Source organism: Zingiber officinale, chromosome 4B, assembly GCF_018446385.1.
Source record: "Zingiber officinale cultivar Zhangliang chromosome 4B, Zo_v1.1, whole genome shotgun sequence".
NCBI lineage: Eukaryota > Viridiplantae > Streptophyta > Magnoliopsida > Zingiberales > Zingiberaceae > Zingiber > Zingiber officinale.
Window position 1 is genome coordinate 10,922,535 of NC_055993.1, and position 16,571 is coordinate 10,939,105.

The following is a 16,571-nucleotide window of genomic DNA, read 5'->3' on the forward strand; positions in this document are numbered from 1 at the left end:
TTTGTAATAAAGTAAGAATTAAGGGGTTAATATGTAATGCTTATATGGTTGAATAAACATGTTCTTTTTGCTCCTATTATTTTGTTGATTATGTGAAAACTAGACATCGTAAGTGTCCTAGAAATTTTGATGATGCTTAGTAGATAGACCCATCATTGCTTTCTATTTTGAAAATTCTAGGTAAGCCAAGGTTGCATCTATTTTTAAATGGTTAACTCAACAAGAATATCACGCTGTAAGAGCATACATACTCTTAAAATATGATAAGGTCAAATCCTATATAAAGTAAGTTGACTTTTCTAATTAAACATTTATCCTGTTTAATTCCAATAGCTTGATATCCCAATTGTCTTATAGTTACCTTCTTTCTTAGCTTGTACGAACAACAACTATATCTATAAAATCTATCAATGGGTGCAAGTGAAGTAGCTAAAAAGTTAGAGGCTGAATTTGCATTATATTTTAAAATATATGTAAGTTAGAGGTCAAATTTGCATTATGGTTCATGTGTATTAAGTATTATTCCAATTTATATCATAACTATTTTTATAGGTAAAAGACCGTATAATATCAAATGTGCAAGATGATAGAATAATGAATCTTGCATCAGAACCCCTCCGTAAAATAATGGTATACTTTGGTTACTATGTTAATAGTCTCAAATTCCACGTGGTACAATAAGATTCGCGGAGATTAATCTATAATTTTGTTGTTTGCGTTAAAGGATCTATAAACAACAATAATATTGAGTTTGATTACTATGCTAGACTTGAATAAATTATAGAGGTTGAATATCTTGCATTACCTATAAAAAGGTGTGTATTGTTCAAATGTTCATGGTATGATCTTGTTGGTTGCTACTCGAAATATCGTACCGGTTCCCCTGTACAAATTTTTTTCACAAGTCCTGAACCTTTCCTAACAACCTATTGTATTCTTTAGAAATTAAATTTGGAATCGCAAACAGAACTTAACATTATTGATTCCAAATTCAACTTATCTGTTCTTAGTGGTTTAGACTTGGATCGCAAACGATACTTAACATTATTGATCCAAATCCACCCATGTTACAAATTCAATTAAATATTAATTTCAGATATCGGCTTCCAGGTTAAACATGGTGAAGCATTAGGCCTTCTTGGGTATGGGAGCATCCACCACTTCCTAGACAAAGCCTTTCAATGAAATTTAATATTTAATTTCCTTATAGTAACCCTAGGTTTAACCAAAAAGAACAATTGAATCACAAGTTTGAAAAACAAAAGAAACACAAAATCGAAAACATAAATTCGATAACCTAGATTCATTAGCCTCTTGTGTTTGATATTTCAAGATCTAAATAAAAGGATGAACTAGTTATGATGTAGAAACTAATAACTAGTTATACCTTTTATAGCTTATAGACCTCACGATCTTCTGCCGTATTCCTCTTCTTATCTCGGACGTCGTGTGGACGACGATCTACCGAGACGAGAATCCACCCAAGCTTCCTTCTTCTCCAAGTAAGTTTCGGCCACCAACAATCTCCTAGAAATGAAGAACTTTGGCCACCAACCAAGCTCCAAGGGATACTAGGAAACAATGCCTCCTATCTCTTCTTCTTCTCCAAGCAAAGTCCAGCCACCAAGATCTCTCCAAGAAGATGATGCCACCGGCCACTTAAGAAGAAGAATAGGGGAAGAGGAAGAAGAGAGAGCCGACCACCACCAGGAAGAGAGGAATACTAGAGGATAGATTGTTATAAGGTGAGACACTTCTACCCTCTCTTTTATATTCCTTGGTCTGGGCAAATAAGGAAAGTTTTAATAAAAACTTCCTTATTTTCCTTGCTAATGAAAGGAAAATTTAATTGAAAAATCTTTCCTTTTCTCTTATTAATGTGGCCGGCCATATCAAATCCTCCAAGGAAGGAAAGTTTTAAACACAAAATTAAAACTTCCTAACTTGTTTCCGGAAATTTTTAAAATAAAAATTTCTCTTTTAAAAATTCCCTTCATGGTTGCTTATAAAAGGAAACTTTTATAAATTAAAATCTCTCTATTAAAACATGTGGATGATTTACAAAAAGGAAAGTTTTCTCTAAAATTAAAATCTTCTTTTTAACTACAAATAAGGAAAGATATCAAATCTTTCTCTTAATCTTTTGTAGAAAGATATAAAAGGAAAGATTTAATTTTAAAACTCTCTTTTAAAATCATGAGGATGGTTACAAAAAAGGAAAGTTTTATCAAAAATTAAAATCTTCCTTTTAACTACAAATAAGGAAAGATATCAAACCTTTCTCTTAATCTTTTGTAGAAAGCTATAAAAGGAAAGATTTAAATTTTAAAACACTCTTTTAAAACCATGACTTCCACATAAGGAAAGATTTTAAAATAAACTCCTTTTATTTTTTATGTGGCCGACCACCTAAGCTTGGGCTCCAAGCTAGGGCCGACCACCACTTGGTCCATCCAAGGCTTACCTTGGCCGGCCCTTGCTTGGGCTCCAATCTTGGCTTGGCCGACCACTTAAGGATGGGTTAGAAGGTGGATATAGGTGGGTATATAAGACTTTATAAATAAGAGGCTATGACAGAGACTGAGAGGAGGAATTGGTTTTGGTCTCCCGATGAACTTGAGCTTCCTGTGTTCATCCCGAACACACAACTCGAGTTCATCAATAATAACTCATACCACTAAAGAGTTATTATTGAACTACCGCACCAATCCCATATTACTATATAGGGTCCTTCTTATCATGAGTGTGTTAGTCTCCCTGTGTTTAAGATATAGAATGCCCACTAATTAAATGAGTTACTAACAACTCACTTAATTAATATCTAGCTCCAAGAGTAGTACCACTCATCTTCATTGTCATGTCGGACTAAGTCCACCTGCAGGGTTTACATGACAATCCTTATGAGCTCCTCAAGGGGACATCATCAACCTAGATTACTAGGACACAGTTTCATTCTATAATCAATAACACACCATATAAATAATACAATTTTCCAACTTATCGGGCCTATTGATTTATCGAACTAAATCGCACCCTTTGATAAATTAAATAAATGAATATTGAGTATATGTGCTTGTTATTATATCATGATTAAGAGTACACACTTCCATAATAACAAAGGTCTTGTTCTTTTATGCAGTCAGTATAAAAAGAACTTACCTTAAATGGTCCTGCTCAATACACTCAGAGTGTACTAGTGTAATTTTATAGTTAAGAAAAACTAATGCCAAATTATACTATGACTATTCCAATGGTTTGTTCCTATCCATCTTAGTCGTGAGCTACTGTTTATAATTTATAAGGAATTGATAACATGATCTTCTGTGTGTGACACCACACACCATGTTATTTACAATATAAATTAATTGAACAACTACACTTAGCATATAAATGTAGACATTTGACCAATGTAATTTTTTATTTCAAAATAAATATTTATAAAAAGTTAGACTTTTAGTATATACTCAACAGATCTGACCCAAGAACAGAAACTAAAATACATCCAAACTACAATTTAGTTGAGGTTAATACAAATAAAAGGTTCACCAAGTTTGAACCTTTCATTTTTTGGTACAAGCAGGTTAAGTTTGCTATCTTGAATACCCTATGAAGATAAGAAGATCTAGTGAATGATTTTCTATTTGTAGAATGAAGCCTCACTCAACCTTAGAAATGTCAAACACCATCACTGCTCAAAACCATGATACATTTTAAAATGATAAAGTGGAGAGACATTCAATTGATTTACAACTCTAATCTATATCTCAATTACTTGTAGATGTTAATGTCACTTAGGAGGTAATAGATGATGGAGAGATGTCCAACAGTGAGGATCTTATTGAACTAGCAGATTATAATAATGAGGACTTAGAAATTGTTAATGTTGATTAGTTAAATGTTAATGATGATTAAATATTAGCATTATTGTTCATCATGTAAATTATGCTTCCATATTATTTTATGTTTATATTATCATATTAGTAAGCCTTATTATGATGTGTTGTAACATTATTATGGAAGAGCAACAAGCAGTAATACTTCGTGGCCATAAGGTGCTTAGAGTTATTAGGGACTCGTAAGTATTTTTTTTATTAGTAATTCAATTTTATATATGACTTTATTTATAATATATTTCTCATACTTGTTAGAGATCCTGTATGACCGGCTAGAAGGGGGGTTGGATAGACGGTGCCCCTAATATAATAACTCCCTACGTATTCGTTAGTGCACAATGGAAAACAAGCAAATACGAATATGAATACAAATATGAAAGCTAAAGGTAAGACAAGAAAGTAAACCGCTAACGTGTTTCCTTTAACTTGGTTATGAGATTAGGGCTCCTACTCCACAACTGTCCGTAAGGTGGATGATTCCTCAATCTTTCGATGGATTATCCCCCTACAAACTCTGGCTACTCAAGCAATTCCTTATGGATGGAGAAACCTCACCACACACCAATCAAGAACACTTAGACACAAAGGAAACCTTGAGCACTTAGTGACTACTAATTAGGCTTTAACCAAATCTAATTTCGCCACCTTGGCCAGCCATCCCAAGCTCCATCTTATAGAGGGCCGACCTATGCGGGTCACGGGCCCAAATGGGTTGGTCCGCCTTGACTCACCTTTAAATGGGTTGATAAAATTTCAATCCAATCCACTTAAATAGTTTGACGGAGCAGGCAAATGCAACGGGCCTAACCTAAATTGATTGCTCGGAATAAGCTAGTCATCTTCATTGTGCCATAAATTTAATTTTTTCCTTCTAAGACTTAGGATGTTTAAATAGCCTTTTTTTTCCAAAATATAAGATTATATATCTTACTATTTAATTAAAAATCTGGATCTTTTAATAGCTAACTCTCACTTGATTTAGCGAAGTCTAAAATTAAATTATGTTAATGCCCTTTTTTATTTTCAGATAAAAAATAATTTCAAGCCTTATTAGTAATTTCAACTTCTTATCCTTCTCAAATTATATACACAACATAATTTATACTATCTGTATCACTTCTTCTTATCGCCTCAATTCTCATCAGTTCTTCATCATTTTTTCCTCCCCTTTCTCTCTCCAACTTTTACTACACTTTTGTCTTTCTTATCCTTTTTATATCACAATGCATCAATTCATCTATTTTCGCTCTTCTCCATATCGATACAACCACATCAATCTATTTGTATCTCATTGATTCTTCAAAAAATATTATAGTTGCATTTATCCATCTCTGTATTTCATCGGTTATCACATCGGTTCTTCGCGTGATATAAAACATTCTTGTTACATAACTTGAGGTATGATTAATAACTTAATTTTTTATTTTATTTTTAGATTAAGATTTTTATAGAATAAATCATATTAAGAATAATATTATTTAATTACTAGATGGTAAATTTTTATTTTATATAATTTTTATATATTCATGCATTATATTACAATGCAACGTTGTGCGCTATGAACAACGCTATGACTAATTTTATTAAGAATGTAAATTGATTTATAAATCAGCGGAGTCTAAAATCATATATTTTACACGTCATTTAATTTAGAGAATAAGTAAAAAAATAAAAATTTCAGAGTTTAAAATTATTATTATTATTTTCTAAATATATTTAAAAAATAAATATTTGTATATATTCGATATTAGGACGACTAAAGTAAAACATTTGATATTCTGCTTTGAAATACTATTTTGCGCGCTATTTTATAAAGTTCGAGTAGTTAATTAATTTGTGCTTGTTTACATATTTAATTATATATTAATCAATTTTTAGAGTGTAAAATTCGAGCATTTTAAGAATCTAAAAGTGTCTATTTACTCAAATCTACGGCTAAAATAATTTATAAATTAATTCAAATTTTAAATTCGGAAGGAATTATATATCACAGGCAAATGATCGGTCACATTTTTTAAAGAGAGAAATAATAATAAAAGGTATGTTTTAACATCCTTATAGTTGAGAAATTTAATTTTAATTAGAAAATAAATATAGATTACTTCACTATTATTGCATTGTTTGATAAGAAACTTAATTATCTTACGTAAGAGTTTTTATAATGATAGGTCCTAGGACGTAGCATAGATGATGAACATATAATATTTTTGACGTAATGATTAAACATCGATTTTCAGTAACTGATGACTTAAAATTTATCCCATTATATATCTAACATCTATGTACCTCTCCATATCAATGAGATTGACACTAAAGATACTATTAATATAACATATCTACATTTTATAATGTTAGCTCCTACTACTAACTTACCCGATAGATTTTACAAAGAGATCAGCCGAGCATTTCGCATGATCTTCATTTTGTTATTTTCATACAACTGATCTATCGAGGATGTGACATATCATGGCCTCCGTGACTTGGACTCTCTCTCATGGAGGAAAAAGAACTGCAAATCTAGCTAGCTTCTTTACTCGATCACTTCAACTCCTTTTGAAGTCTAAACTACAAACGTTTGTTTGACGAGCTACGTAGGTGACAGTTAGCTCATTCATCCCTTTCTGTTAAACATGCACCGAAGCATGCAGCTGGAGTCTTTGTTTTGCTTGCAAGTTTATGACCAGTAGAAGCAAGCCTGTAAGTGATTAGGAAATAGATCTTCTTACACACAGAGAGAGAATGTTGCTTCTTGTAGTAAGTCATATTATTTTAATCTGAATACTACTATTGTGGAAAAATAAAGGTTTTGGGAGAATGTGAGACATGAGAAGTTAGTGGCAAGACATCACATGCTACCAGTTGCCTATGAGCTTTTCACTGAAGGGGAAACATTGGCCTCATCTGTTTTATCTCTGTCCTCTGCACTCCATCCCTCAACTGGAGTACTCTTGCTCTTGCTCTTGCTCATCTCTTTTTTATGGATTAGTGAGTACTCGCTAAGACCTCCCTCTGGTGTAGCTCGCTAAGCCTTTTGTTTGATTAATTCTCAGCTTTCCTTTGAGAAGAGGAGGAGGAGGAGGAGATATCATGGGGAGGGGGAAGATTGAGATAAAGAAGATAGAGAACCCAACCAACAGACAGGTGACTTATTCCAAGAGGAGGTCAGGGATCATGAAGAAGGCGAGGGAGCTCACGGTGCTGTGTGATGCTGAGGTTTCCATAATCATGTTCTCCAACACCGGCAAGTTCTCTGATTACTGCAGCCCTTCTACTGAGTATATATGATTAACTCCCTCCCTTTTGTCTCTTTTATTTTTAATGGATTACTTGATACCAAATATATATTTGTTTTGTGTTGTCAATTACAGCACCAAAACTATGTTTGATCGTTATCAGCGAGTGACCGGGATCAACTTGTGGAGTGCACAGTATGAGGTGATCAAGATGACCACTTGAGCTAGTTAGTCCAAGAATGGTTTTCTTTGTGTTAGTTTCATCAATAATTAATTAAGTTTTTGATACTGATATTTTCTTTCTTACTTTCTTGGAACGAGAAGAGAATGCAGAATAATTTGAACCATCTCAAAGAGATTAACCACAAACTTCGCGGAGAAATAAGGTAGTAAATAATCAAGATCATTTTATTCACTTTCTATTTATTTATTATGAAAACAAGATGATTATTCGCTGATTTAATGATGTACGTACTACGTACAAACAGGCAAAGGATGGGAGAAGATCTTGATGGGATGGACATCAAGGAACTGCGCGGTCTTGAGCAAAATCTGGATGAGGCATTGAAGGTCGTTCGTCATAGAAAAGTATGAACAATGTCTCCTTCCAAATTTATTCTTGAATTGTTTATTTACGGGAAATAATTCTTTTATACTTATTCATTGTTTATCTTTTCCCCAAGAAATTGGGAGATTGTGCCGTATGATTGATTTACTAGCTAGTCGATTTATTTCTTAAAAAGATCAGTGAAATTCAAATATAAATAATCAAGTTGCATAAAGTCAATTAATATCGGTTTGCATTTGCTTGCAGTATCATGTGATCAGCACTCAAACAGACACCTACAAGAAGAAGGTAAATCAATTTCTTTTCGTCTGACTAATTTCAAATTAAATGATTTCAAAACTATATATCGATACATTGTACATGGAAACAAAAAATCAACTAGCTAAAACAAGGATTTTCTGAATTGTATCGAGATAAAACTGACGTATTTGCAAGATGTTTTTCAAATGGAAATAAGAATATATATATATATAACTACGCTCATGATCAAGTATTCAAGTGGATCGGATTCTGCAGGTTAAGAACTCCCAAGAAACTCACAGGAACTTACTGCATCAACTGGTATAATCAACTACAACATTACACCTTTGTGTCCTCATCAAGCAATATATCGAACTGTTCATTATTTCCTTTATAGCTTGCAGTGAACATTAACTGTTCTCTGTTGTATTAATTCTCAAATTAATTAACTATAGGAGATGAAAGAGGAGCATGGAGGTGTTTGCGGGTACGTGGAAGATATTGATGATGGAGGGCAGACTGATCCCATGTACTCGTGCAGGGTTCGACCCAACCAGCCAAACCTTCAGGCCATCAGATCATATGCATCTCATCATGATTTACGTCTCGCTTGATAAGTCATCGATCCGATCCATTTAACTCCATATATATATATATATACAATTAACTCCATCAGTTTCGCTTGAAGACTAGAAACTGATGTGTTTTTTAATTTGCTAGAAGAAACTAGTGTTGTTAGTGTTGTTTTACTTATAAGCCAAGTTATGATTGAGCTTTTGGTTATTTATGTGACTGTTAGTGTTCTCATCAGATTTTACATACACTATATATATATATATATATATATATATATATATATATATATATATATATATATATATATATATATATAATTATGCATCAATAGATATGAGAGTTTCAAAATGAAATAAATTTTGAGTGAAAAATCATACTAATTGGAATGAAGAAGTTAAATTCTTAAGGCAATTGAATTTAGATCATCTTGCAATTAATGCACCACTAAAACATGAGAGCCCCGGAAGTGAAATTTCTATATGCAAATTAATAAACAGAAACAAATCCATTTGATTAAGGTAAATAAGATAATCTTTTAGGTTGATTTGATTGATAATCATTGCTAGCTAAACCTCCAAACCATGATTTGCATGTGTTGAGCACGTATATTATATAATATATATTTTGTTTTTTCTAAAATTTAAATTATAAATGAAAACGGCTAAATAATATTATATTGTAACTCGTGTATGATGATTAGATAAATTTGGTATGTACCTATAGATTTGAATCAGATTTTAGATTAATTTATATTAATTGATGTCTCTATTATGTTGTTACTAGTAAATATCCTTATTTTTCGTTTTGTATCTTTCAAATTATTCCCACATTAGTATATGTAAATTCTCATTTTTTTTATCAAGTAGAAAATATTTTTTTTCTCTTTTAAACAATATCAATCGAAATATTAAGTCTATTTTTAGGAATTTTGTGGAGAAAAAACTAAAAACGGAATTAAAAATTGACGATTTTGAAAAAGAAAAGATGAGGAAAACTTTGAAGGCTCTAGATGAAAGCGAGAAGAAGAGAGAAGAAGAAAATGAATGAATGGTAATAGTAAAAATGTAGGATAGCGTTATATTTGCTCAAACATTAAGAAGTTTGATACTCTTGATGCACGCTTTCCTTAGAAAAAATATTATATTACCTTCACTAATAATAGCTAAAAATATTGGACGTATGCTATTATTCCAATACCCCGAGTGCTATGAGAATTTTAAGGATTGGAAGAGTGAAATGCATATTAAATGTACGTATAACATGCGGGGACTGTTGATATCTAATATCAGACCCAAATACCATTTTTTTTCTTCTACAATTCACTAACTATTTATGTTGATATTATGAGTAGACTATATAGATATTTAATCTATTTTTTAATTATATATATAATATGATGTTAATTCTAATATATTTTTGTTTAATGATGATAATCAGATGAAAATTTTAAAAATTATTAGTATAGAAGATATAGATATGTAGATCAATGTTCTATATTTAATGAATATAAGATGAAGGATATATAATTCAGTTTTTTACTGGATCACGTAGGTAAGGTTTTATAATTACCAAATCGCTTAGGATAGTTTATAAATTATCAAATCACGTATATTCTATCGATTTTACCCCTCGTCCACATCGCTTGCTCGTCCACATCGTCGTCCACCTCGGCTGCTCATCCGAAGCAAGAAAAAATGCATCCTGAACTACTTCTCGTAAAAAATTTGAGATGAAGTCCCGCTTCAACTTCAAAAATCTAAAATCTCCTGAATCACGTACTTACTCGTTCCCAACATTCAGTGTTTCACTGGTGAAGTCCTGCATATCGATCCTCCTGATATTTAACTTCTTCACCTCCACCGGCATCTTCATTGACCACTTTACTCTCTGACAATTTTGAAGTCCAAATCATATCATTCACCGACAGTTTTGAAGTCCAAATTGTATCCTTCATCGACTACTATATTCTTAGAAGCTTTTAGGTCAAACTTCAGAGTTCACCATCTTCACCGCATTAGCTCCTTCTTATCCCGTCATGTCTCATTAGTAGATCTATGAGAATGTTAAAGTATACCTCATCATCTCCAAAGGTAAAAATTTTTTAGAGTACAAGTTTTTTTTTTTTTTAAATTGTTCATTTATTTCTCATTATAACTTAATTTATGAAAACACATTGTTTATATTTAACTTTGTTAATTGATCATGTCCGTGCGTTGAGTCGATGGAAACTGGGGGTGTGGCGCTCCCTGTTGCTCCTAGGTGATCTTCGTAGCGACGTAAGCCTCCGATGAACCTGCAACAAAGTCGGGCTGGGAAGGGGTTCCCGACGACGACCCTCCGACACTCAAGTCAGGCGATGGCGAGAGGAAACAGAGGCAGAATAGAGACTGTGGCTACAGTAGATGAAGAGAAAAATCATACCTCCGTCGAAGTCCGGGGGTCTTTATATAGGACCCCGGAGAGGCGCGTGCACGCTTCCCAAGACATGCACATTCTTCAAAGCATACCTCAGAATGGTTGTGTCAGAAAAGCATGCCTGACGCCATACCGCAATTGTCCAAGCATATCCTTGCCATGGCAGCGGGAACTTCCTCCGTACGATCCTTGGTATGGCCCGGCCGCCGACCATGCTTGTCGGCGGCAAACGTCTCGAGAATGATATCACTAGCTGCCCCTTTTGTCCTCTTCTAAGCCCTTTGTCTCTAATTGGGCCGGACGGACTGATCGCTCGGCCTCCAGGGTGCTCGAGTATACACGCACCTCAGACCGGGCGAGACGGTCGCTCGGTCACATACTTGGATGGGGCACCAACTAGTTGTTCTGCAGTTCGGCCGAGCAGCTTAGCTACTCGGCATAGCGGTTTCTCTATAAAGGAGCTTGTGAGCGTCGGAAACTCAACCCGAGGTCGAGCTGTTTTCGTGTTGGCTCGGGATCTACTCAGGCCGGTCGGCCAGGAGACTTCCTCCCTGTTCAGTTGTACCTTTGACTCAGGCCGGTCGGCCAGGAGACTTCCTCCCTGCTCAGCTGGACCTTTGACTCTCCCGTGTCAGTGACCCCTTCCTCTGTGGGCCCCCGATCCTTACCACCGGATCACGTGCCTTCCCTTTAAGTCTAGTCGAAGGAGGAGACAAGTTCGACTGACTGGACTGTTGGCTTGGTGGCGTGCCTGCCACTCGGCTACCGATGTTAGTGTCTATCCGATCAGGGACTACGCAGACGGGTGATGCCGATTGGCACGTCACCGGTGGGCACTTGGCAAATTTTGTTTGCCGGTGGATGTCACGCCGCTCCGACAGTGGTCAATGCTGGTATCCCTCGAGACTCCTCAGGATTTGTGCAAATCAACGCCATTAAGGCTGAGCACGCGACCATGCCCGCATAATGGTGCTCATTAAATGCGACCCGTGAGCGGGCATCACGTGGTCGCGCAGCCGTCACCGCTCGCTCGAGCTGTCAGGGCTGATGTGACCTTTGGCTTTTTGAATTCAACGGTCAGATCCGCTCCTCGGATCTTGTGACCTGGATCAGACGGCTCTGGTCGATCGAGCCCAACGTTTATAAGGACATCTCCTCTTCCCCAGCCGCTTCGCGTTATCGTGTGTGTGCATCCGAGGGCTTCCGCTCAATCTCGTTCAGTGTTCCGGCGAACTCATTTCTCTGCGCTCCGGTGATCCCTCGCCTCCTCCTTCGGTCATATCTTTTGTAAGGCTCCCTCGCCCTTCTCTTTTCAGTTCTTTTGCGTTTCTGGGGATTAGGTTTGTCTTTCTATTTGTTAGTTTGTTTTGTATTCCGCTGCGTACTAACATTATAGGAAGCAAACTATTTGGGTGAGACGTTATTCACCCCCCCCCTCTAGTGGACGTCAAGGTCCCAATAAGTGGTATTAGAGCTAGGTGAGCTCTTGTTGGACTAATTGCCAAGGGAGCAAGTGCTAGAGGAAGATGGAGTCCAAAGAACCTCTAGGATGGGATATCTGAATCCTACCTTCATACGAGAAGGAGGACTTCGGATATTGGAAGTCGCAATTAGAGACATATTCTAAATGGATTGGAACTATTGGATAACATTGGAGGAGTCATTCAAGACTCCAACTGACAAGAAGGGAAAGTGTCTTCAACCTCAGTATTGGACCGAGGAGCAAAGGGAGTAATCGGAGGCGGATAAGGAGGTAACCAAAATTCTATTGAATTTATTACCTCCTAATGTGTTGTTGAGTGTAGGTAATTACGAGAATGTAAGTGATTTTTGGAAAAAGATCATTGCATTCCATGAAGATCCTATAAAACTCCAAGGAGTGGAGGAACCCAAGGAGAATGGCTCATTGGTCCAAGAGGAGAAGGACCAATAGGATGTTGACACATGTTCAACATCCGAGGAGGAGAAGGAAGATGAGGAAGTGTCATCCACATCTTCAAGAGAAGAGGAAGTGGAACCATCCACATCTTCGAGTGAAGAGGAAGAGGAGCCATTCAAGGAAGAGGAGATCTTGGAAACTCAATTCTCCACCTCATCCTCCAAGAAGAGCACAAAGGACCACATCAAATGTTTTGAGTGTCGTAAGATGAGACACTATAAAAGTAGGTGTCCTTCTCTCAAGAAGGTAGAAATAATTTCTAAAATCAACAAGGTTGATTTAACTAATGTGAGTTGTAGGAAGGAGAAAAAGCACATTTGTTGATTCACGTGTGGTGAGTATGGTCACTGTTGATACAGTCTGACCTGGATGTTGTTTTGCTGTTGACACTGATTTAAGTTTGTATCAAATATTTAACTCAAATTAATTACTAATCTAGGTTGACCTGGTTGACCTGATTGAGAAAGTCCTAACTGGGATGTTAGGCAGTTGGAAAGTCCTGGTGAGTGAAGCCAGGTGAAAACCCTAGTGAGTGAAGCTAGGTGCAAGTCCTGGTGAGTGAAGCCAGGCAAGGGAAAATCCAGATGGATCAAGGGTGATCGGACATCTGGTGTTGAAAAGTCCAAGAAGGAAACTTGGCATGCGAAGTCAGAGATGGCTCGGTAGCTCGTTCTTTAGGACCAGATGAAGTCGGAGAGGGCTAGGGAGCTCGTTTCTCCGGACTAGGTCAGAGAGGGCTCGACCCGGACTGAGTCAAGAAGCTGGATCGGTCGGAAGACCGATCCAGTGAAACCTTGGACACCTGATCGGTCTGCCGACCGATCAGAAATCGATCAGTAGTCTACTATGATTTTACTGATCGGTCTGCAGACCGATCAGAAATTAATCAGTAGTCTACTGTGATTTTACTGATCGGTCTGGAGACCGATCAGGAGGCTGTAAGCAGCGACATCTGATCGGTCTCGGGACCGATCAGATTAGTGCCTGATCGGTCCGCAGACCGATCAGAAGCTGTGCGCATTTGGAATGAGCGACATCTGATCGGTCTGGGAACCGATCAGATTAGTTCCAGAAAGCGTGGATCGGTCTGCAGACCGATCCACGGTATTGTTTGTTTTGCATGCACTTTTTCTGATTGTCGTATTTGTTTTCACCCATCTATTTTTAACCATCTGCTGTGAGTCTTTTTAGCTTGCAGGTTGCAGGTCACACTCTCATGGTTGAATTCAAATTAAGCTTCATTAAGAGAAGAAGACAAGTGCTCTTTACACTGTGATTTGCTGCAACAGATGCATTTGAGGCATCGTTCTGATTGCGATTGGGCTGCGCTCAGTTTGACCTCTACTCATTGGTTCGTATCCAGAGATACTAGTGATTTCCATTGGCATGGGTTCAGAGAACCAGATGAGGAGGAGAGGTGATTGGCTACGCCTAGTTGGCAGCAGCGATTCTGCAGGCAGCGGTGATTCGAGCCAGTGAAGCAGAGAGACATAAGAAGGAAGAAGAGAGGTTCAGAAAAGTTAACCGATTCTCTGTTTCTTTGCGATCAATCCTTTGAGAAAGCAAGTTGGTGAAGCTGTGAGCTCCTTGCTAAGAAGGTCGTTGTGCGCTCTCTGCTCTGTCTTTCTCCGCGTGGCTGTAAGCTCATCTGATTATTCTTCTCAGCCACTGTAAGTCTTGTGCTTAATTCTATAATCAACTGAGACTCTGTTGAGAGGTTGCTCCACCGAGAAGGAGACATCTTTTAGCCGGATTTTGTCTGGGATGTGATCTACCGAAAGATCAAGGAGTCGTCCTCCTTACGGACACGCCGAGGAGTAGGGGCAAGTTATCCCCGAACCTCGTATATCCTTGTGTCTGCTGTGTGTGCTTTTCTTCTTTCGTTTTCGTTTTAGTTTTCAACTTCCGCTGTGCTAACAAGTTTTTCTTTAAGAAAGATTTTGTTTAAGTTTTCAAAGAGGCTATTCACCCCCCCTCTAGCCATCTAAGATCCCAACAAGTGGTATCAGAGCAAGGGGCTCTTTGATTCGGATTAACACCCAAAAGAGCAAACAAGGATGACTATGAAGGAAGGCTTTAGCACAAATCGACCACCCTACTTCGAAGGAGCAGATTTTCAATATTGGAAGGGCCGCATGAAGTATTACCTCAAGACCGACATTGCCATGTGGTTCTCAGTCAAGGAAGGCTTCACACCACCAAAGGATGAAGAAGGTAAGGAACTCGATTCGTCAAGGTGGTCTACCGAACAACTCCGCAAAGCACAAGCCGATGCCAAGGCTATGGTCACCTTGCAATGTGGAATCGCCAAGGACCAACTCGTCAAGGTAAGTCCGTTCTCGAGTGCAAGAGACCTATGGAACAAACTCATCGAGCTCCAAGAGGGAACTCGAGATTCTCGGATTGCCAAGAGGGACCTATTCTTGAATCAGCTCCAAAATCTAACCATGAAGGACAATGAAACGGTAAGTGAACTTCATGGGAGATTCAAGGAGATCATCAACGGTCTACACTCTGTGGACGAACGAGTGGAGAATCGCGATCTAGTAAGGTACGCTCTTAAATCTTTTCCTAGGAATGCCTTGTGGTCATCTATGGTAGATGCCTACAAGGTATCCAAGGATCTTTCCATTGTTAAACTAGATGAATTTTTCTGTGAGATGGAACTTCATGAGCTTGCTAACAAAGGTCAAAAAGAGAAGGGTATTGCTTTATTTGCAGGACCAAAGAGCAAGGATGGAAGAAGGAAGAAGGAAAAGAAGAAGGAAAAGGAGATTTCCTCATCCACCTCTTCCTCCGAATCCGATGATGAAAGTGGATCATCATCAAGTGAGATGGCGAACTTCGTAAGAAGGATTATGAGAAGAAGCCGAAGATACAAAGGAAAAGGTAAAACTAATGATCAAAATTTTGATAAATCTAATGTTATATGTTATGAGTGTAGCAAGAAAGGACACATTTGGAGCGAGTGTCCGAAATTAAAGAGGAAGGAGGAACGAGCCAAAAAGAAGGAGGAAAGAGTCAAGAAGAAGAAGGCTCTCAAGGCCACTTGGGATGAGTCCTCATCAAGCTCATCGGAGGAAGAAGAGAAGATGGAAAAGAGCACACGACAATTAGCACTCATGGCAAGGGAGGTTTCGGACTCCGGAAGTGAGGGAGATTCGAGCGACGCTTCAACCGCGGCTTCATCATCGTCGGATGATGAAGAGGTAACCTCTTCTCATATAGAAAAGTGTTATAAGACTATCACTCACTTATCTACACTGCTTAAAAAGTCAAAAACAGAAAATAAATTGTTAAAAGAAGAAGTAAAAACCTTAAGGACCCTTAGGGAAGATGAGGTCGATGACCTACATCTAGAAGTCCTTGAGGATGAGAACAAGGCTTTAAAGGGTGAGGTTGAGAAACTCAAGAAAATGCTTGAGAAGTTCTCAACTAGCTCTAAGACTCTAGACATGATTCTAAATGCCCAAAGGGCAGTCTACAACAAGGTCGGGCTAGGGTATCAACCCAAGGAGTCGAGTTTCATTTCTCTAATGTCTAGAACTCAAAATAGTAGATCACATGTTTCTAGGGCTCATGGAACTAGGAAAGGTATGACCAAGGCATGGGTTCTTAGGTCTTTCGTTGTAGAAGCATTAGGTCCCAAGATTTGGGTACCTAAAACCTCTATCTTCCGTGTCTTGTAGGCATTGGTCGAGGGGGAG

The 16,571-nt window shown here is 37.4% G+C and overlaps 1 protein-coding gene across 1 annotated transcript; it reads left to right on the forward strand.

Moving 5' to 3' along the window:
- The first annotated feature begins 6,980 nt into the window (after positions 1 to 6,980).
- Positions 6,981 to 8,548, forward strand: LOC121977388 (MADS-box transcription factor 16-like). Its single transcript, XM_042529970.1, has 7 exons — positions 6,981 to 7,168; positions 7,262 to 7,328; positions 7,451 to 7,512; positions 7,615 to 7,714; positions 7,941 to 7,982; positions 8,211 to 8,255; positions 8,390 to 8,548. Exons 1-7 carry the CDS (start codon positions 6,981 to 6,983, stop codon positions 8,546 to 8,548), a joined length of 663 nt encoding a protein of 220 aa, XP_042385904.1.
- Positions 8,549 to 16,571: the final 8,023 nt, after the last annotated feature.

Bases quoted from the DNA above. Each gene is read 5' to 3' on its own strand.
- LOC121977388 (XM_042529970.1), top strand. From the start codon at position 6,981: ATGGGGAGGGGGAAGATTGAGATAAAGAAGATAGAGAACCCAACCAAC. The intron at 7,169-7,261 runs GTATATATGATT...TGTCAATTACAG, and splicing joins TACTGCAGCCCTTCTACTGA to CACCAAAACTATGTTTGATC. The intron at 8,256-8,389 runs GTATAATCAACT...AATTAACTATAG, and splicing joins GGAACTTACTGCATCAACTG to GAGATGAAAGAGGAGCATGG.